Source organism: Trachemys scripta, chromosome 24, assembly GCF_013100865.1.
Source record: "Trachemys scripta elegans isolate TJP31775 chromosome 24, CAS_Tse_1.0, whole genome shotgun sequence".
Classification (NCBI taxonomy): domain Eukaryota; kingdom Metazoa; phylum Chordata; order Testudines; family Emydidae; genus Trachemys; species Trachemys scripta.
The window spans coordinates 13973321-13995101 of record NC_048321.1 but is presented as its reverse complement, the minus strand read 5'-3'; the positions used below and the strand labels follow the sequence as shown (position 1 = coordinate 13995101).

General features: G+C 45.2%; 1 protein-coding gene across 1 annotated transcript; it reads left to right on the top strand.

Moving 5' to 3' along the window:
• Positions 1 to 241: 241 nt before the first annotated feature.
• On the top strand, positions 242 to 7747 carry LOC117869896 (phospholipase A2 inhibitor subunit gamma B-like). The gene is made up of 3 exons (XM_034756999.1): positions 242 to 363; positions 1673 to 1789; positions 7521 to 7747. Exons 1-3 carry the CDS (start codon positions 315 to 317, stop codon positions 7745 to 7747), a joined length of 393 nt encoding a protein of 130 aa, XP_034612890.1. The 5' UTR covers positions 242 to 314.
• The last annotated feature ends 14034 nt before the right edge of the window (positions 7748 to 21781 follow it).

Genomic DNA, 21781 nt, shown 5'->3' with positions numbered 1-21781 from the left:
CAATATAAAAAGCTTTACTGAAGTAAAGATATACCACATCTACCACTTCCGCCATATCCACAAGGATTGTTACTCTGTCAGAGAAAGCTATCAGGTTAGTTTGACACGATTTGTTCTTGACAAATCCATACTGACTTTTTATTTATCACCTTATTGTCTTCCAAATGTCTGCAAATTGATTGTTTAATGATTTGCTCCATTACCTTGTGCAGTCCCTCTTCTGATCTCATTTCAGCCCATCTGTGATAAATCCCCTGGCTGGAGATTTGGCTGCATCACAGACCCCAGCGCCAATCTACTGCTTCCCCACCACCATGGAGGCTTCTCTTGTCGTCTGCATCCTCGCTGCTCTCCTGGCTACGGGTGAGTCAGTTCTTTTCCTACAGGGTCCAAAGTTCTGACTTCTCCCATGTAACAAAAGCCCAGCGCAGCCTGTTGCTTGAAATGGTTTATTAAAGTAACTACAAAGCAGCAGCAGAATAACAGGGGCCAGGTGTGACTGGAAACAGCCCCTGAGGAGATGCCTGGGAGTCCCAAGTTCCCGTGGCGATGAGTGAACCAATCCTGGAACTGGGAGGTAATGGTTGGAGTTGGAGTCCCTGAAAACGTGCCCTGACNGAGGGGATTTTGCCCCCCCCCCCCCAGCTAGTAGCATAAAGGAAAATCTTCTAAGATCAAGTTATCTCTCTGTCTGTAACTAGACCCCTGGATTTCTGCCTATGAGAGCAGCCTGCTTTGTCTCCCTCTGTTTAGGGACCAGCCTATTTTGTCTCTGCTTTTTGGATCTTATGTGTTATCGTTCTGAAGTCGGAGAAGTAAAATTGTGTTACACTGTCACCTTCCAGCAGGAATATTTGATATTTGTATCACATTCTCCGTGTGGGTGCCAGGAACATACCAGCCACAAAGGGGTCAGAGTTGTGGCTACCCCAGAACTGTGGCAAATGGCACTGAGGTTACACTCACCCCGTCAACTGGCTCATGCATGTGCAATCTCTCGTCCAATCTCATTTCAGCCCATCTGTGATCGATCCCCCAACTGGAGATTTGGGTGAATCAGAGACCACAGAACTGATCTACTGCTTCCCCATCACTATGAAGTCGTCTCTTGTCATCTGTGTCCTCGCTGCTCTCCTGGGAATCGGTGAGTGGGGCTCTGTTTCTATGGGGTCTGATGTTCTGACTTCTCCGATGTCACAAAAGCCCAGTGCAGCCTGTCCTATAAAGTTGTTTATGAAAGTAACTGAAAAGCAGCAGCAGCAGAATAACAGGGGCCAGGTGTGACTGGAAACAGCCCCTGAGGAGATGCCTGGGAGTCCCAAGTTCCCGTGGCGATGAGTGAACCAATCCTGGAGCTGGGAGGTAATGGTTGGAGTTGGAGTCCCTGAAAACGTGCCCTGACTGGTTACATTCCCCAGCTGGCCAATGAACAAGGAGATTTTGGAAAGAGGATCTTCCACTGCGAGTTTGCCTGGAAGGAACCAGATTTGAATCTGAGTAACGAGAGCGCAAGAGGCTAGGAACTGGATTTCTGTCTGCTCCCCAGCTGGGGTCTGTCGCCATAGCTGCACTGGAGTCAGTGGGGCCAGATCTCCAGCTAGTGTGGATCAAACCCAGGGGAAGGCGAGGGAGGGACATATCCAAGGAGCTCATATTCTCTCTCCTTCTCTAGGGTCCTGTCTGGAGTGTGAGGTTTGTGAAGGATCAGGAACCAGCTGTTCGGGCACCGTACAGACCTGCGCCGCTGGGTATGACTCTTGTGGCATCATTGTGACAGAAACCACAATTGGTAGGTGAGCTGGACCCTAACCGACCTGGGTGAGGGAACAGTCTGGGGACCCAGGACACATGGGTCCTATTCTAGTCCCAGCTCCGGGAAGGACGTGGGGTGGGTGGGTCTGAGCAGTGGTTAAGGAGCCAGGACGTCTGGGTTCTATGCCAGAGCCTGTGGCTAGCTCCACAATGGGGCCTTAGGCTCAGCATTGTGATGCCGAACTCCCAGTGGTCTCTAGGGTCAGGGGTCTCAGGCTCCCCCCATGGCACATGGGGAGAGGGAGGTGCCCGAGGATGGGATCGACAGGGCAGGCACCTGCCTAAGCCAGCCAATAGGAAACGCTGAGGAGAGGGGTGTGGCCTAACCCTCCTCCCCCAGGATTTCAACATCTAAGTCTGGGCTGCACAGAGGTCTGGTTGGGCTCCACAGCTGGGAACCCCTCACCGGGAGTCCAGTGTCTAAACCTCATCAGTGCTTCTTTGCAAAAGACAGCCGAGGAGAAGGGGCTGCCCTGAGACCTCAGCAGATGGGGGCTCAGCTGGGACATGACAAAACCAGCTTCAAATCTCCCCCACTTGCACTGGACTATGGAGCGGGTATCTCTGGAGCCCTCTTCTTGCAGCCGTTGCATTCAGGTTCAATATTTCAGCTTGGCAGAATTTGATTTTTACCTTGTTCTCATTTTGACAATGTCAATTTTTAAACATGTTTTAATCCATTGAAATGTTCACAGTTGCAGGAAATGGTGGCTGGTGGGCGGGGCGGGTTCAGACAATAATGATTTAATGACAATAGCTGATGGAATTCAAAAAGGTAAAGCTTTCTAACCTTTAAACCACAAACTCTCAACATTGTGTGTCAAATTATACCAAGGAAACAGCCTTCAATCCAACTCTGATACGTTCTCAGGCAGCATTCCTGCTACTTGGCCAATCTGGACATTTCAATCATCATGGATGGGAATATTGGGTCGGTTTGTGGGTGTTTGGTGAAATCAAAGTTTACCGACATGTACTGAGAAAAACCTGACCCGGCCAACACTGGGACGTGAACTGGACCCTGACTGTGCCACACACTGGGGAGTGCTCTGAGCATTGGACTGTTGGGCACAAGGCGGGGGGAGGGAGCATGACAAATAGCACCTCCTGCAGCTGTGTTTTGTGGGGGGTCCACCCATGTCACCCGTCTGAGAGCTTGTCTCCTGGATCAGACGCTATATCTGAGATAGGCAGGGGAACGCCTACTTTGTGGTCCTGCTGAGGCCTAACCATGAGCTAGGTGTCAGGTGTCAGGATTTAGGCAGCTGTGTGGTTACTCACAGCAGAAATTTAGGAACTTAAGGAGCTTACGGGGTCAGGCAGCCGCTGAGCTGGGAGCTTGAGGATTGAAACGTTGGATTTTGGTGTCAAAGGTGGAAGTTAGGTGACTAAATTGCTTTGTGGGACCTCTCTCCACTGTAAAAATGAACCATTTATTCCTACCCGTTGTGTCCTGTGTTTTAACCAGTTACCAGTCCAGGAGAGGACCTTCCCTCTTATCCCATGACAGCTTATTTTGCTTGTGAGACTTTCATGAGGGACCTAGTGAAAGGCTGTCTGAAAGCCGAAGTACACTATAGCCGCTGGATCCCCCTTGTCCATGTGCTGGTTGACCCCTGTGATGGGTTGTACCCCCAGAGTGCTACTTGAACTGGGGTAGGACTGAGACCTCTGATTCACCAGCCTGGGCTCCCTCTCACCCTGTGCTGCTGTGACAAGCTGCAGACCACTCCCGGTCCTACACTTACACCAATATCCTCACAGGCAGGGACTCACCCACCTGCAGTTGCATGTAGGCTATAATCAGCCACTGCATGAACCAACAATAGAGAGGCTACAGCCAAAATAACCCCAAGCTCCCCAGCCTAGGACCCCAGAAGTGTACTGTCCTGCCCTGGTCAAAACCCTGAATAGGATGAATTTATTACCCGGTTCACCCCTCCCTCAATGTGGAGAGGAATATGAAACAAGCCTGTGTAGACCAAGCTGAGATTTTTCTCCAGACACTTCACTCAAAGTCACACTGGTTTAGATAAAGCAAAAAACAAGTTTATTAACTACAAAAGATGGATTTTAAGTGATAAGTGACAGCAAACAGCTCAAAGCAGATTACCTAGCAAATGAACAAATCCGCAAACTACCCTAATATACTAGATAGACTGGATACAAATTAGCAATTTCCCACCCTAGCAGTCCATACATGGGTTAGAAATCCTTTTAACCTGGGACCAGCACTTCCCACAGTTCAGTCTTTGCTTCTCAGGTGTTTCCAGGAGTTCTCTCAGGTGGGAAGGGAGGACCCCTAGATGATCAAAGAATCATAGGACTGGAAGGGATCTCAAGAGGTCATCAAATCCAGTCCCCTGCACTCATGGCAGGACCAGTATCATCTAGACCATCCCTGACAGGTGTTAGTCCAACCTGCTCTTAAAAATCTCCAAGGATGGAGATTCCACAACCTCCCTAGGCAATTTATTCCAGTGCTTAGCCACCCTGACAGTTAAGAAATTTTTCCTAATGTCCAACCTAAGCCTCCCTTGCTGCAATTTAAGCCCAATGCTGCTTCTCCTGTCCTCAGAGGTGAAGGACAGTATTTTTTCTCCGTCCTCCTTGTGATAACCCTTTGGGTACTTGAAAACTGTTATCATGTCCCCTCTCAGTCTTCTCTTTTCCAAACTAAACAAACCCAATTCTTTCAATCTTCCCTCATAGGTCATGTTTTCTAGACCTTTAATCATTTTTGTTGCTCTTCTCTGGACCTTCTCCAATTTGTTCTCATATCTCCTGAAATGTGGCGCCCAGAACTGGACACAACACTCCAGTTGAGGCCTAATGAGCATGGAGTAGAGCGGAATAATTACTTCTCATGTCTTGCTTTCAACACTCCTGCTAATACATCCCAGAATGATGTTCGCTTTTTTTTTTTTTTTGCAACAGCGTTACACTGTTGACTCATATTTAGCTTGTGGTCCACTATGACCACTAGATCCCTTTCTGTAGTACTCCTTCCTAGGCAGTCATTTCCCATTTTGTATGTGTGCAATTGATTGTTCCTTCCTAAGTGGAGTACTTTGCATTTATCCTTATTGAATTTCATCCTATTTACCTCAGACCATTTCTCCAGTTTGTCCAGATCATTTTGAATTTTAATCCTATCCTCCAAAGCACTTGCAACCCCTCCCAATTTGGTATCATCCACAAACTTAATAAGTGTACTCTCTATACCATACTCTAAATCATTGCTGAAGATATTGAACAGAACCGGACCCAGAACTGATCCCTGCGGGACCCCACTCATTATGCCCTTCCAGCATGACTGTGAACCATTGATAACTACTCTCTGAGTACGGTTATCCAACCAGTTATGCACCTACCTTATAGTAGCTCCATCTAGGTTGTATTTCCCTAGTTTGTTTATGAGACAGTCATTCGAGACTGTATCAAAAGCCTTACTAAAGTCAAGATATACCACATCTACCGCTTCCCCCTATCCACAAGGCTTGTTACCCTGTCAAAGAAAGCTATCAGGTCAGTTTGACATGATTTGTTCTTGACAAATCCATGCTGGCTGTTACTTATCACTTTATTATCTTCTAGGTGTTTGCAAATTGATTCCTTAATTATTTGCTCCATTATCTTACCTGGTACAGAAGTTAAGCTGACTGGTCTGTAATTGCCTGGATTGCCCTTATTTCCCTTTTTATAGATAAGCATGATATATGCTCTTTTCCAGTCTTCTGGAATCTCCCCTGTTTTCCATGACTTTTCAAAGATAATAGCTAATGTCTCAGATATCTCCTCAGTCAATTCCTTGAGTATTCTAGGATGCATTTCCTCGGGGCCTGGTGACTTGAAGACATCTAACTTGTCCAAGTAATTTTTAACTTGTTCTTTCCCTATTTCAGCATCTGAACCTACCACATTTTACTGGCATTCCCTATATTAGGCATCCAAACGCCACCAACCTTCTTGGTGAAGACCGAAACAAAGAAGTCATTAAGCACCTCTGCCATTTCCACATTTTCTCTTATTGTTTTTCCCTCTTCATTCAAAGCTATATAAGGTGGGATTTCACACACCACCTTATATAGCTTTAATATATGTCAGGAACCCTTTGTTTCAAATTCCATTCCCAGCCCAGTTTGCTGAAAAATACAGATACCCAAAATAGAGTTCAGTGTCATGTGATCTGGTCACATGCCCTTGCTGAATCATGGCAGCCATTATTTACAGGCTTGCTGAAACCTTAACAGGAAGGCTAAGCTCTTACATAGTTCATTGTCTTTGCTGATGGGCCATCAGCACTGTCGAGCTTCTCCATTGTTGTGTTTGAAAGGCTAGCTGTGGGTGTTACACAGAGTAAGCACATATGAAATACAGGTACATAGTCAATATTCATAACTGCAGATACAAAATGACACATGCCCAAAAAATAATCACATTCAGCAAATCATGACTTTTCCAATGACTCCTAATATGACTCATCTTGTACAAATTGCATCATAATTATGTCATAATCATGCCCCCATGATGAATAGGGGGTGTCGTGTCACAACCCCAACAAAGAATTCTAATAGATTGGTGAGGCGTGATTTTCCTTTACAAAAGCCATGTTGACTCTTCCCCAACATATTGTACTCATCTATTTTTCAGATAATTCTGTTCTTTCCTATAGTTTCATCCAATTTTTCTGGTACTGAATTCAGACTTACCGGCTTATATTGCCAGGATTGCCTCTGGAACAAGGGCACCAGAGCTCTCCCAAAAGTGGGAGGCCCTGGGGCCCCTGCCTCCTGAGGCCCTGCCCCCTGAGGTCCTACCCCAGTCCCTCCCCTGCAAGGGCCCACCCCCCTTTTCCCCTAGAGGCCCTACTTCCAGACAAGCCAGAAGCTGGAACAGAGCTGGGGAGCCTTCCACCCCCAACCAGAGTGAGGTAGGGCTGAGAGCAGCCCCCAGCCCATTTCCTCATTCCCTGGGCCCCACACCAAGGCAGGGGATGTGGGGCCCAGGGGATGAGGACACAGCTCCCCACAGCTGCCCCTATGACCCTTACCATGCCAGGCTGTGGCTTTGAGGCTTCCCCCTGGCCAGAGTCAGGTTGGAGAGACCCACATGGTCAGATGTGGGGAGCCGGTGCAGAGTCATGGACCCTCCATCTTCACCTGCCCTGGGCCACGTGGGGAGACTGGGAGGCAGGGTGACAGGCCAGGAACTCCTCTTGGAGCCCCTGCACTATGGGCAGGTGGAGGGTCCGCACTGCTCCTCAAACCGCCTGGGCTCCCTGGCTGGGCTCCACCAGGGTGCTGGCCTGGTCGGAGGGTGGGGCCTCGGGGGGAAGAGGAGGGGAAGGAGGCAAGATCCACCCTAGTGAAAAGTGTATGTGCCACGTCCCTCCACTTTAAAAATTGGGAGGGCTCTGACCCCCTCTAGTTCCGGCACTACCGTTCTAGAGCCTCTTTTAAAAATCACTATTACATTAGCTACCCTCTGCCATTTGGTCCAGAGGCTGGTTTAAGCAATAAGTTACATACCACAGTGAGTAGCTCTGCAATTTTATATTTGAGTTCCTTCAGAATTTCCTTCTCCTTTTTCATGCCTTAGTTTTCCCATGGGTAGAGGTAGGATAATGGCACAGGGCCGTCACTGTGCAGAGGGCATTGATGGGGTGGGAGTGGAAGGGGAATAAATCTACATCTTCTCCTATGCAGTGGGAATGAAGCAACAGGTCATTGCCAAGAGCTGTATGACATCAGGAAGTTGTAAAGTTGGACCCCTCACTATGAATTTTGGGAATGGAGTGACAATAAAGCAGGGCATCGCCTGCTGTGTGGGAGATGCCTGCAGAACCACCACTGTTACAGGTACCTATCCCCAGCTCTGCCTCTCCTCCCCCATCCCCTGCACCTCCGGCTGCCTGGAACCTGCCCCACGATAATTTCCTGAGACTGGTCCTCCCGCCCTGCAGGGGGTGCCCCATGGAATAACACTCAGATCCTGGCTGGGTGGAGTTTAGTGGGCGGGGCTTTAGCCTCCCACCAGGTGTGAACCCGCCTGGCCCCACCGGGGGCAGGATCCAGGGCTCCCTGCTGCAAACCTCCCCCCTGCCCCTGCTGCCCCCGGTGTCCCCAGAGCTACAGCTCCCCCTGCAGGGGGCGCCCAGGGCTGAGCTGTGCAGCCCCCAGCTGCTCTCCCTGCCCCAAAACCGCCTGGGGCTCGTCCCCCGAGCTGACTGCGTTTGCTCCGCTTCTTCCCAGTGCCCCCGGCTGACACCAAACCCAACGGCCGGCACTGCCCAGCCTGCGTCGCTGTGTCTACTGATCAGTGCAGTGAGAAGACCATACAGTGCACTGGAGACGAGACCCGATGCATTGAGGTTGCTGCGACTGTAACAACGGGTAACTTCCCTTCATTTATTTTTGGGTTATTTTTCCTATGTTGTTCACAGTTCAAGGAAACTGCACCTGTGTTCCCCTGCCAGGGTTCCTCAGGGCTCCCACGCTGGGCTCCTGGTTCCTCCGCACTCACTTCCCTTGGGGGTGTTGCCTGCCCTGGGGGCTCGAGGGGACAACAATGGTCCGTCGCCCGGTGTGCTTGGCACCAATAAAGACACCGAGGGGAGAAAGCAAGCCAAGTTTATTTCAGAGCTCTGAAATGGCACTAGGAGACCAGCATGTCTCAAATCCAGTGCAACAAATACAAACAACTTTTACCTTTTATACTCCAAACTGTTTGCATACATCTCTTTGTCTGGCTGTTCCCCCTTACCCCTCCCTTCCAGACAACTGTTACAATAAGCTCTACATAAGCTTGTGAGAAAACTTTCTCAGTCTTTGCGACCTTGAGTTAGACGCCTGCAAACTAACTACCCCGCTTCTTATCTCTATTATTTCTGCTAGTGTGAGTGAAACTGCAGCCATCTGCTAAAAACGCTGACCAATACATTTCTGCTTCAGCCTACTTCAGAGCATGTAAACAGTTAGCATAGAAGTAGGTGAGAGTTCCCAAGATGGAGTTTGGGGGTTCAGATAGGCCCAGAGCAAAAGAACTTCATCGGCACTTGTGGCCTTCCACTCTCCCGAGTTACCTGGTAGCTATGCCTAGTGGACCCCAACAGGGGGAAAAGAACAGGAGTACTTGTGGCACCTTAGAGACTAACAAATTTATTAGAGCATAAGCTTTCATGGACTACAGCCCACTTCTTCGGATGCATATAGAATGGAACATATATTGAGGAGATATATAGACACACATACAGAGAGCATGAACAGGTGGGAGTTGTCTTACCAACTCTGAGAGGCCAATTAAGTAAGAGAAACAAAACGTCTGAAGTGATAATCAAGCTAGCCCAGTACAGACAGTTTGATAAGAAGTGTGAGAATACTTACAAGGGGAGATAGATTCAATGTTTGTAATGGCTCAGCCATTCCCAGTCCTTATTCAATCCTTTGTTGATTGTGTCTAGTTTGCATATCAATTCCAGCTCAGCAGTCTCTCGTTGGAGTCTGTTTTTGAAGTTTTTCTGTTGTAAGATAGCCACCCGCAGGTCTGTCACTGAATGGCCAGACAGGTTAAAGTGTTCTCCCACTGGTTTTTGAGTATTGCTTTAGGCAAGTACACATCAGCAACCACACATCACTGAACAAAACCACTGACCCAGGAACCTATCCTTGTAACAAAGCCCGATGCCAACTCTGTCCACATATCTATTCAAGTGACATCATCATAGGACCTAATCACATCAGCCATACCATCAGGGGCTCGTTCACCTGCACATCTACCAATGTGATATATGCCATCATGTGCCAGCAATGCCCCTCTGCCGTGTACATTGGCCAAACCGGACAGTCTCTACGCAAAAGAATTAATGGACACATCTCTGACATCAGGAATCATAATACTCAAAAACCAGTGGGAGAACACTTTAACCTGTCTGGTCATTCAGTGACAGATCTGGGGGTGGCTATCTTACAACAGAAGCCAGTGTGATGTTGGTCCAGTTGCTTCCCCTTTCTTTGTCTCTGCTTCCATGCCCACCTTTTGCCCACTTAGAGTTTAATCTGTAAGCTCTTTGTGGTAGGGCATGTCTGAGTATTGGGATCATAGAATTGCAGAATATCCGGGTTGGAAGGGACCTCAGGAGGTATCTAGTCTAACCCCCTGCTCAAAGCAGGACCAATCCCCAACTAAATAATCCCAGCCAGGGCTTTGTCAAGCCTGACCTTAAAAACCTCCAAGGAAGGAGATTCCACCACCTCCCTAGGTCTCTCCTGCCGTCACCTGCTTTTAAACTAGGTTCGACGGGGACAGGTGAGCAAAGCCCACAGGTAAGTGAGGAACATGGAGACCTGGGAGATGGGTCGGAAACGAGAGGGAGTGTGGGCTATATTGGCAGAGAGAAAGGAGGGTCAGGACAAAACTGGGAGGAAAGATCAAACCAGTATCTTAGATGCCTATATACAAATGCGAGAAGTATGGGGAATAAGCAGGAAGAACTGGAAGTGCTAATAAATAAATACAACTATGACATTGTTGGCATCACTGAAACTTGGTGGGATAATACACATGATTGGAATGTTGGTGTGGATGGGTACAGCTTGCTCAGGAAGGGTAGACAGGGGAAAAAGGGAGGAGGTGTTGCCTTATATATTAAAAATGTACACACTTGGACTGAGGTAGAGATGGACATAGGAGACGGAAGTGTTGAGAGTCTCTGGGTTAGGCTAAAAGGGGTAAAAAACAAGGGAGATGTCATGCTAGGAGTCTACTACAGGCCACCTAACCAGGTGGAAGAGGTGGATGAGGCTTTTTTTAAGCAACTAACAAAATCATCCAAAGCCCAAGATTTGGTGGTGATGGGGGACTTCAACTATCCGGATATATGTTGGGAAAATAACACAGCGGGGCACAGACTATCCAACAAATTCCTGGACTGCATTGGAGACAACTTTTTATTTCAGGAGGTGGAAAAAGCTACTGGGGGGGAAGCTGTTCTAGACTTGATTTTAACAAATAGGGAGGAACTTGTTGAGAATGTGAAAGTAGAAGGCAGCCTGGGTGAAAGTGATCATGAAATCATAGAGTTTGCAATTCTAAGGAAGGGTAGAAGGGAGAACAGCAAAATAGAGACAATGGATTTCAGGAAGGCGGATTTTGGTAAGCTCAGAGAGCTGATAGGTAAGGTCCCATGGGAATCAAGACTGAGGGGAAAAACAACTGAGGAGAGTTGGCAGTTTTTCAAAGGGACACTATTAAGGGCCCAAAAGCAAGCTATTCCGCTGGTTAGGAAAGATAGAAAATGTGGCAAAAGACCACCTTGGCTTAACCACGAGATCTTGCACGATCTAAAAAATAAAAAGGAGTCATATAAAAAATGGAAACTAGGACAGATTACAAAGGATGAATATAGGCAAACAACACAGGAATACAGGGGCAAGATTAGAAAGGCAAAGGCACAAAATGAGCTCAAACTAGCTACAGGAATAAAGGGAAACAAGAAGACTTTTTATCAATACATTAGAAGCAAGAGGAAGACCAAAGACAGGGTAGGCCCACTGCTTAGTGAAGAGGGAGAAACAGTAACAGGAAACTTGGAAATGGCAGAGATGCTTAATGACTTCTTTGTTTCGGTCTTCACCGAGAAGTCTGAAGGAATACCTAACATAGTGAATGCTAATGGGAAGGGTGTAGGTTTAGCAGATAAAATAAAAAAAGAACAAGTTAAAAATCACTTAGAAAAGTTAGATGCCTGCAAATCACCAGGGCCTGATGAAATGCATCCTAGAATACTCAAGGAGCTAATAGAGGAGGTATCTGAGCCTCTAGCTATTATCTTTGGAAAATCATGGGAAACAGGAGAGATTCCAGAAGACTGGAAAAGGGCAAATATAGTGTCCATCTATAAAAAGGGAAATAAAAACAACCCAGGAAACTACAGACCAGTTAGTTTAACTTCTGTGCCAGGGAAGATAATGGAGCAAGTAATTAAGGAAATCATCTGCAAACACTTGGAAGGTGGTAAGGTGATAGGGAACAGCCAGCATGGATTTGTGAAGAACAAATCATGTCAAACCAATCTGATAGCTTTCTTTGATAGGATAACGAGCCTTGTGGATAAGGGTGAAGCTGTGGATGTGGTATACCTAGACTTTAGTAAGGCATTTGATACGGTCTTGCATGATATTCTTATCGATAAACTAGGCAAATACAATTTAGATGGGGCTACTATAAGGTGGGTGCATAACTGGCTGGATAACCGTACTCAGAGAGTTGTTATTAATGGTTCTCAATCCTGCTGGAAAGGCATAACGAGTGGGGTACCGCAGGGGTCTGTTTTGGGACCGGCTCTGTTCAATATCTTCATCAACGACTTAGATATTGGCATAGAAAGTACGCTTATTAAGTTTGCAGATGATACCAAACTGGGAGGGATTGCAACTGCTTTGGAGGACAGGGTCATAATTCAAAATGATCTGGACAAATTGGAGAAATGGTCTGAGTTAAACAGGATGAAGTTTAACAAAGACAAATGCAAAGTGCTCCACTTAGGAAGGAAAAATCAGTTTCACACATACAGAATGGGAAGAGACTGTCTAGGAAGGAGTACGGCAGAAAGGGATCTAGGGGTTATAGTGGACCACAAGCTAAATATGAGTCAACAGTGTGATGCTGTTGCAAAAAAAGCAAACATGATTCTGGGATGTATTAACAGGTGTGTCGTGAGCAAGACACGAGAAGTCATTCTTCCGCTCTACTCTGCTCTGGTTAGGCCTCAGCTGGAGTATTGTGTCCAGTTCTGGGCACCGCATTTTAAAAAAGATGTGGAGAAATTGGAAAGGGTCCAGAGAAGAGCAACAAGAATGATTAAAGGTCTTGAGAACATGACCTATGAAGGAAGGCTGAAAGAATTGGGTTTGTTTAGTTTGGAAAAGGGAAGACGGAGAGGGGACATGATAGCAGTTTTCAGGTATCTAAAAGGGTGTCATAAGGAGGAGGGAGAAAACTTGTTCACCTTAGCCTCTAAGGATAGAACAAGAAGCAATGGGTTTAACCTGCAGCAAGTGAGGTCTAGGTTGGACATTAGGAAAAAGTTCCTAACTGTCAGGGTGGTTAAACACTGGAATAAATTGCCTAGGGAGGTTGTGGAATCTCCATCTCTGGAGATATTTAAGAGTAGGTTAGATAAATGTCTATCCGGGATGGTCTAGACAGTATTTGGTCCTGCCATGCGGGCAGGGGACTGGACTCAATGACCTCTCGAGGTCCCTTCCAGTCCTAGAATCTATGAATCTATAACCCATTCCAGTGCTTCACCACCCTCCTAGTGAAAAAGTTTTTCCTAATATCCAACCTAGACCTCCCCCACTGCAACTTGAGACCATTACTCCTTGTTCTGTCATCAGGTACCACTGAGAACAGCCGAGCTCCATCCTCTTTGGAACCCCCTTTCAGGTAGTTGAAAGCAGCTATCAAATCCCCCCTCATTCTTCTCTTCTGCCGACTAAACAATCCCAGTTCCCTCAGCCTCTCCTCATAAGTCATGTGCTCCAGACCCCTAATCATTTTTGTTGCCCTCTGCTGGACTCTTTCCAATATTTCCACATCCTTCTTGTAGTGTGGGGCCCAAAACAGGACACAGTACTCCAGGTGAGGCCTCACCATGATCATGTCCCTCGATCTGCTGGCAATGCCCCTACTTATACAGCCCAAAATGCCGTTAGCCTTCTTGGCAACAAGAGCACACTGGTGACTCATATCCAGCTTCTCGTCCCCTGTAACTCCTAGGTCCTTTTCTGCAGAACTGCTGCCTAGCAGTTCTGTTTCCAGTCTGTAGCAGTGCATCCCCTGGGGCCAGGTGCTGCACAGACCCAGACAGAAATGGGAGACCCTTGTTGTGCCAGGCACTGAACAAGTTCATTGTGGCAGTTCTTGAGTCAAAGAGCTTGCAATCCAAACAGGCAGAAGAAGCATTTTACCCATTTCACAGATGGTGAAACTGAGACACAGAGACACAAGGAGACGTGCCTAAGGCCACACAGGAAGACTGTGGCAGAGCTGGGAACTGAACCTAGATTGCAGAGTCCTGTCATGGTGCCACAAAACCTCTTAGAAATCCCACTCCTAACACCAACAGTGAGCTGCTGCTTTGCTAAGTGAATGTTGTGGCCAATAGGCCTGCTCCGATCCAGGGCCAGACACGCCGTGGAGAGCGGAGGAGATGGGGCGATGGAGGCTGTGAGGGACCTGGAATGAGCTCTGAGGAGCAGAGGAGAGGCAGGAGAGGCTATTGTGTCCTAAACCTGTCAAGGAGTGGATTTGCTCCCTGACACTCATCACCTGCTTTTCTTTCCCACACAGGTGGAACAGCCACATCGATGACCATGAAGGGCTGCACTACTGAGGCTGTCTGTGCACATATAACAGATGCTTCGGGGTCCCTTGCAGGGACCGGTATGGATCTAACTCTCAAATGCAAAGCACCTGTCACCGCACGGGGCCCAGTTGGGCTCCTCATCCCAGCCCTCGCTGGGCTCCTTCTCATGCAGTTCCTCTCCTGATCCCCCACCCATGCAATGGCCATAGGGCACTCATTAACACCCTTTCTGCTTGCGTCTGCCCCTCTCTGCAGCCACTGTCCCCTTCCAGGGGCTCTGGGCTCCCAGCCGGATTTGCTTCCCCTTTATTTTGTTGCACTGAATAAAACAAACCAGAGACCAAATTCTTTGGAGATTTTTAAATTTATTTTGATGGGGGGAAATTTTAATTCTAGTGGGTGGGCCTGCTTAGTCTTACAGTGACCCCTAGTGGTGAAATCAGGCAGCACAGGCTAGGAGCTACAATTCTCGATAAAGCATCTTGTTATATCTAGGGTTGGCTGAATCTTATTTTTAGCTTTTTTATTTCAATGGATAATAGAAATCTTTATTTTTTAGCATTTTTTTCTACTTTTATCCATTTAAATTTTCACAGTTGTGGGAAATAATGGAGGGCCATAACGATGTAATGACAGAAGATGCTGAGATTCAAAACGTTAAAGTTTTCTAACTGTTAAAGCACAAATTGTCAATATGACCTGTCAGAATATGCAAAGCAAAGAGCCTAAAATCAAACTCTCATAAATTCTCAGCCAGCATTTTTCTTACTAAGTCTATCAGAAAATTTTGTGATTTTGATGCTCATATCTATTCATTGGGTGGGTGTGTCTGGTGAAATCGACGTTGATCAATGTTTACCGATGAAAATCTTATCCTTCCAAGTCTATTTACATCCATCACAACAAACATCTGCCTCTTCTGCCAGTGGCAGCACCCCTAGAGCAGGTGAACATAAATTACGGGCCACTTTGGAAACTGTCGGCCAAGGTCTGCGAAGGAGGTTTTGTAACAGAGCTGGGAACGGTGCCCTGAGTCTGGGAGGTGCAGGTTTGAATTCCTACCCTGGGAAATAGTCTCAGGCCATCTGCAACCAGCTCCCGTCGAAATGCAGCCACAGCTGAAACTGACTCAAATTTTTCCATCAAAAACTTTTGATGTTGAAAATGAAAAACTCAGTTCTTGGAGGGACATTTCTTTCTTTCTCCTTCGTTTTCCTCCAGAAAGGGAGGAATTCTGCCAGGGTGTTACAGAGCCCCGTTGAATTAGATAGGAAAAGCAACTGCAGATGAGACGAAGCGAGGCGTTTCAGTGCACACACCACAGCAGAGCGTTGCGTAGTGGGCTGAGTCGAGCGTACACAAAAAAGCAATAGCGCTGTTTTGTTGGGAGTAACTTCCTGATGGAAAGGTTTGGCGGGACCAGAACTACCGCAGAAGTTACAGGGTTTTTTCAGAACAGCAACTGCCTTTGTGTGGGCCTCTGTCCAGCACCACTTTGACTGAGGCAGGTATAGCGCTTCTGCTGTAGCCGATAAGGCCTAGAATAGATTTTAAGGCAGATACGCGGACAGGCAAAGGTGAATGTAAATGTAGGTCTCCCTGCTGTTGAGATGGAGTCTGTTTGTCTCTAGACAAGGTAATTTCTAAAATGAAACTGAGTGAGCAGACGCGCCTTGCCTGGGTGACATTTCAGATCAGCCTCTTGTGGCAGCTTCACCAGCTTATTTAGAGCTCGAAGCGCTCCTCTGAAGTACCCATGGCCTGGTACAAGTTATTATCACACAGGGGGTAGGCTAGACAATAACAGTGCCCATTTCACTCGCCCATGGAAGAGGGAAGAGTGATTGTGAAACTCTTTCTGGCAGACAGGTTTACGGATGATATTGTTGCAAGAGGAAGCAGCAAAATAATTATGTGACACACACAAACATATAACACATGTATAGGACAAGACAAATGTTGCTCCACTTACAGGACAAATGAATGAAAACAATGCATGCTAGAAAACAAACAAAAAACAAAACAATTGATTAGGCAGGTGACCCTTTATTTAAATCTTTCAATCAAAGTTCATTCATTTTTATATTAATTCCTTTGCCCCTTTAATTGTACTAATTTAATTGACAATGAGTTTTATGCCTCCTTGAGTGAAACAAAGTTCCCAAATATCCGCAAGGTGGCACAGAAAATCCTTGTTTTGTTTGGCTCCACCTATGTGTGCAAACAAACATTTTCCCTGATGAATTACAACAAATCTCGCTACAGATCCCAGTTAACTGATCAGAATCTCAGCTCGGTATTGCGGATTTCCACAGCAAGAATGACACCGGACTTTGATGTCATTGTAAAAAAAGGGTGACCAGCTGCGTTGTTCACGTTAATCAAAGAGGGCGTGGAAAGGGGTTATGTTTGGTTTAATTATTGTAATATGTTATTATGATGGTATATTTATCTTAATAAGTAAGGTTTTCTGTTTATTTCCACTAAAATGTCTCTTTATTAAGTAGAGTTTATTTAAATATCTCTGAATTGTTAATTTCGTGAGCATTCATGGCCTGCCATGAGGCAGTCAGGGGGCAGGAAGTGGGAGGGGGCCGGGGCCAGGCTGTTTGGGGGGGCATAGTCTTCCCTACCCGGCCCTCCATACAGTTTTGCAATGCCGATGTGGCCCTTGGGCCAAAAGGTTTGCCCACCCCTGCACTGAAACAAGACCACTTGGCTCATTGCTCACCTTTAATAAGATTGGGCAAATTTCCTTTTTCATTATCCCCCATGGGCTGGCTACGGTAATTAGCGTATAACTCCCATAAGCACCTCAAATAATTTCTCTAATGACACAATTTTTCCTTGCCTTCACCTTATTTATTGCAATTAATTTGTTGTTTTTTACCTGGGTTTGGTTAAACAGCTTAGCAATGTCATGCGTATTATACACCATCCTCTTCCTCAGTAGCCAGCGTCTCAATGCCATCGATGTTCGAAATAGTTAATGTGCCTTTTGATATCAGCCCTGTCCCAAATGGACATCCAAGATCCACATAATCCTGAAATGGAACCAATCAACCCATGTGAAATTTGGAGTCACAAAGCTCAGAAGAACCGGACTGTGGAATAATCTCTTGTCCTTATATTGAGTTTTGTGCAGGTTCCTGATAAGATGCTACAATATTAATTAAGGAAGAAGTGTAAACCAATTACACATTTCCTTTTCCACAATCACCCAGTTCATCCACATTCCAATGCAAACGATTGAAAACCGCAATTATATGCATAACCTCACTGAGCTCCATAAAACACATGTAAGGAACAGTTAGACCTCTGTTTATAATTGATTGCATTCTTAATTGTCTGTAAACGGGAGGTTGAAATGTAGTTGAGCATCTGTTATTTGTAAGTTTATCTTTCCTTCTTTCGATGCCTGGAGGTTTCTTCCCAGAGATTACTAGCCAAAATCCAAATGACCGGGTTGCTACTCAGTTCCAGCTGGTGTGGCTAATACTGGCTAATAGTCCCCTGGCCGGCTTGCCAATTATTAATTAAAATTAGGCTTGGGAGGATTTGATTTGTGGCAGTAAGTGTTGATAAAAATGAATTTCACTGTACACACATAAACCAACAAATAATATTTCCACTGGGCATAATTAAAATGCAAAAATAGGTGGAATACAAAACTGCTGCTTGGTTTAGATTTTTAAATTAGATTTTTTACAAATGGACCAGCGAACAAATAGTACCAACAGGTACAAGTTATTGATTTAAGACTATTTCCTTTTTGTATTTTGACACGTGATGTCGCCAGTTTGTGTTTTAACAGTTATGAAGTTTTAACTTTTTTAAATCTCAGCATCTATTGGCATTAAATGATTGTCTGATCTCCCATTATTTCCCTCAACTCTGAGCATTTCAATCCATAAAAACTGAAAATAATTCTTAAAAATAAAAATCGACATTATAAAAAAAACCCTTGCAACCGTTGCAAAAAATTCTGCAACGCCTCATTAAAATGTGTAGCCAACATCTCAGCTAAACTTGTTGCTGGGTATTAAAAATGTTCAGGAGACCAAATAACCAAGCTTAACTGAGTTGATTGCCTAAGACAAGGCAACACAACCCAGAACAGAAAGACTCAATATAACACTAACCCTTTCAGGAAACTTTTTCAGGCAATGTTCACCTTACTCGGTAGGTGTTTTTCCAAGATTCACCCTCAGACCCACTTCAGTTTATATTATGGTTGTTTACAAGCTAAAAGCCCCTGTAAATCTCTTGAAGTTTAAGTTCAACACACGAGTTCCTGCAAGTGCTACCCTTGGCACTTCCCTTTTCCATGTCACGTTTGGATGCTACATTCCAAGTTCGGAGGAGCCATGAACACCCGACCTCACAACCCTGCTACAATATCGTCCTGCCCCTGTGCTTTGGCACATTTTACATTTGCTAGAGCCAAAACTGATATAAACTGTGGCAGGTTATTCTGGGATATGTGCCTTGACATCAGTGAGCAAGAACAAGCAAAATTCAACATAATCTTGTCTATAATATAATGTATAGTACAAATTCATATAACATATAATATGACTACATATTAGGGGAGGGATAACTCAGTGGTTTGAGCATTGGCCGTCAAAACCCAGGGTTGTGAGTTTAATCTTTGAGGGGGCCATTTAGGGATCTGGGGCCAAAAAAAAAAAAAAAAAACAAACAAACAAATGGTCAGGGATAGTACTTGGTCCTGCTAGTGAAGGCAGGGGACTGGACTTGATGACCTTTCAAGGTCCCTTCCAGTTCTATGAGATAGGTATATCTCCATATTATATTGTCTGAGAGAGAGGGTGACAGATGATGGAGTGTGTATGGGGATAGATAGATTAGATTAGATAGATAGAGGGGTTGTATGGAGATAGATAGATAGATAGAAGGACTGTTGATTAATCGCAGTTAACTTACGCAATTAACTCAAAAAAAGTAATCACGATTAAAAGATTTTATCATGATTAATCACAGTTTTAATCGCACTTTTAAACAATAGAATACCAATTGAAATGTATTAAATATTTTGGATGTTTTTCTACATGTTCATATAGTTTTCTATGTTGTAACTGAAATCAAAGTGTATATTATTTTTATTACAAATATTAGCACTGTAAAAATGATTTTTTAAAAATTATTTTACAGTTCACTTCATACAAGTACTGTTGTGCAATCTGTTTGTCGTGAAAGTGCAACTGACAAATGTAGATTTTTTTTGGTTACATAACTGCACACAAAACCAAAACAATGTAAAACTTCAGAGCCTACAATGAACATCAAGAAGCCGACTAGTCTTAGTGCGCCCCCTAGTGGTGAAATTAGGCAGCACAGGCCAGGAGCTACAATCCCCAGGGGGATCACAGGGTCAGTTCGGGTCCCGCAGCCACAGTAAAGATCCTTCCTTTATAGTCATCACAGCTAAGTCCTGTCCCTACTGCCCCCGGCAGCACCCCCTACAGCAGGTCCACCCAAATTACGGGCCATTTTGGAAACTTGTTAGCCAAGATCTGCAAGGGAGATTTTGTGGCTGAGCTGGGAGCCACAAAAGCCCTGACCCAAAACTTAAGCCCATGCTTTAACTCTTAAGCATGAGATCATTCCTCTTTGGGCTAAGTCACATGCTTAAAGTTAAGCACCACGCTTAAGTGCCTCACTGAACTGGGGCCTGTGGTAGCAGGACTCTCATGTCGGCTGTGAACACCTGCATCCCTGCAGAATTCAAGGCATTTCTCAGGGACAAGGCCTTGATCGTCCCCGCACGGTCCCTCAAAGCAACCAGAGCAAATGTGGAGGGAGGAATGTACCCCATAGCCAGATGGAGAGAAGTAGGGAAGCAGATGAAATATATGAATCTGGGAGGCGCAGGTGGGAATTTCTGCCCTGGGAATTATCCTCAGGCCATCTGTAATCAGCTGATAGCGAAATAAAGCCAGTTAGAAAAAATCGGAGCCAGTTCTATCAAAAATTTTTGACAAAGAAAATTGGATGAAAAATTTGCTTTTTTCCCCCATTCAGTTTTCCATTTTTTTTTTTTTTTTAATGAAAAGCTCAATTCTTGGAGGGATGTTTCCTTCTTTCTCCTCCATTTCCCCTCCTTTCTTCTCAGAAGAAGAATGTGGGGGATGGGGGAGAGACACGGAAAAGTGTCAGTTTTGAGCATTTTTGAAAGTTGGAAACTCTTTGTTTTTCACTCGTGGTGAAAACTACTGAAGAAACAGAACAAACAAAACCCTTCCCTTTATGAAATTCTCTTGAAAATTCTCACCAAAAATAGATATTTACTTATTTTCAACCAGGTTTAGAGACCCTGATTCCAAACCAGCAAATACTGAACTTATGCACTTAACTTCACCACCACAAGTCATCCCATTGATAATTGCGGGAAGCAAGGGAAAAAACTGGTTTAGTAAATTTTTTTGAAATAATTCCATTTTTGTAATAAAAAATTGTTTAGGAAAAAATGATGTCCCACTCCTCCATTTCTGTTCCCTCCTCCTCCCCTTTTTTTCAACCACAAACTGGGGGAAACAAGAAAAAAAGGAATTTTTAACCCCACAATTTTTAACCCTGAATTTTCAATTAAAGCGCTCACGCAAAATGTCAAAGAAACCCAAAAATGTGTCCCTTCTTGAGACTTGCACAACTATTTCACGGGAAACATTTACAAATTTTGAACCTTGTCTGCTAGGCTAAATGGTGCTAACACCAAGCTCTTGTGTCGCAGTGTTCGTGACTAGATCCCGAAGCACTTGAGAAAGAGAGAGAAGAATCATTATCACCGTTTTATAGATAGGGAAACTGAGGCACAGAACAGTGTGACGGGACTCCTCCAAGGTCAGCCAGCAGGCCAGTGCCAGAGGCAGGAATGGCAGGGAGGTGGGCCGGGGCTCAGTCTATTGCTTAATTCACTAGCTCAAATAATACAATACAACTAGTTATTGTTGTATTACTTTCATTTTAACGCTCCCTTGTGGCAGAGGTTGAGCGGTAGGTGTTTTATCAAAATACTGGGCCATCTCTTTACATAGAGACCTTCTCCAGGTGGGTGCAGCAGTATGGGGGACATGAACCTATGATTTCAGGCTGTAAAATCATGCCCCTGGCGATGATTCCAGCTAAAACGTCAGCTTTGAGAACTGCGCTTACAACACCAGACATGTAGACCTGTTATATGATAGAGCCACTAGAAGGGGCTACAGGTCACCACCGTTTCCTATATATGTTGGCTTGGAAAGATTTGATTTGTATCAGTAAATGTTGATTTCACCACATACCTCTCCCCCGATGGAAAAACTATTTCCATCGATAACAATAGACATTTACATCTCCGCAAAGTCCGAGACGTGCTGCTTGAGATGGTAGCACCCTTTGATTTAAGGCTATTGACTTGTATATTTTGACATGTGATGTTGACAATTAAAGATTCGAATGAAGCTCTAACTCTCTGACTCTCAGGGTCTGCTGTCATTACATAATCATTGTGGGACACCGCCCTGGTTTTCCCACCGCTGTGGACATTTAAATGGATTAAAAATTGAAAACAAAAATGCTTAAAAAACCCTATCGTTT

Coding starts and splice junctions, on each gene's coding strand:
- LOC117869896 (XM_034756999.1), top strand. CDS start 315: ATGGAGGCTTCTCTTGTCGTCTGCATCCTCGCTGCTCTCCTGGCTACG. Junction 364..1,672: donor CGCTGCTCTCCTGGCTACGG/GTGAGTCAGTTC, acceptor CTCCTTCTCTAG/GGTCCTGTCTGGAGTGTGAG. Junction 1,790..7,520: donor TGTGACAGAAACCACAATTG/GTAGGTGAGCTG, acceptor TCTCCTATGCAG/TGGGAATGAAGCAACAGGTC.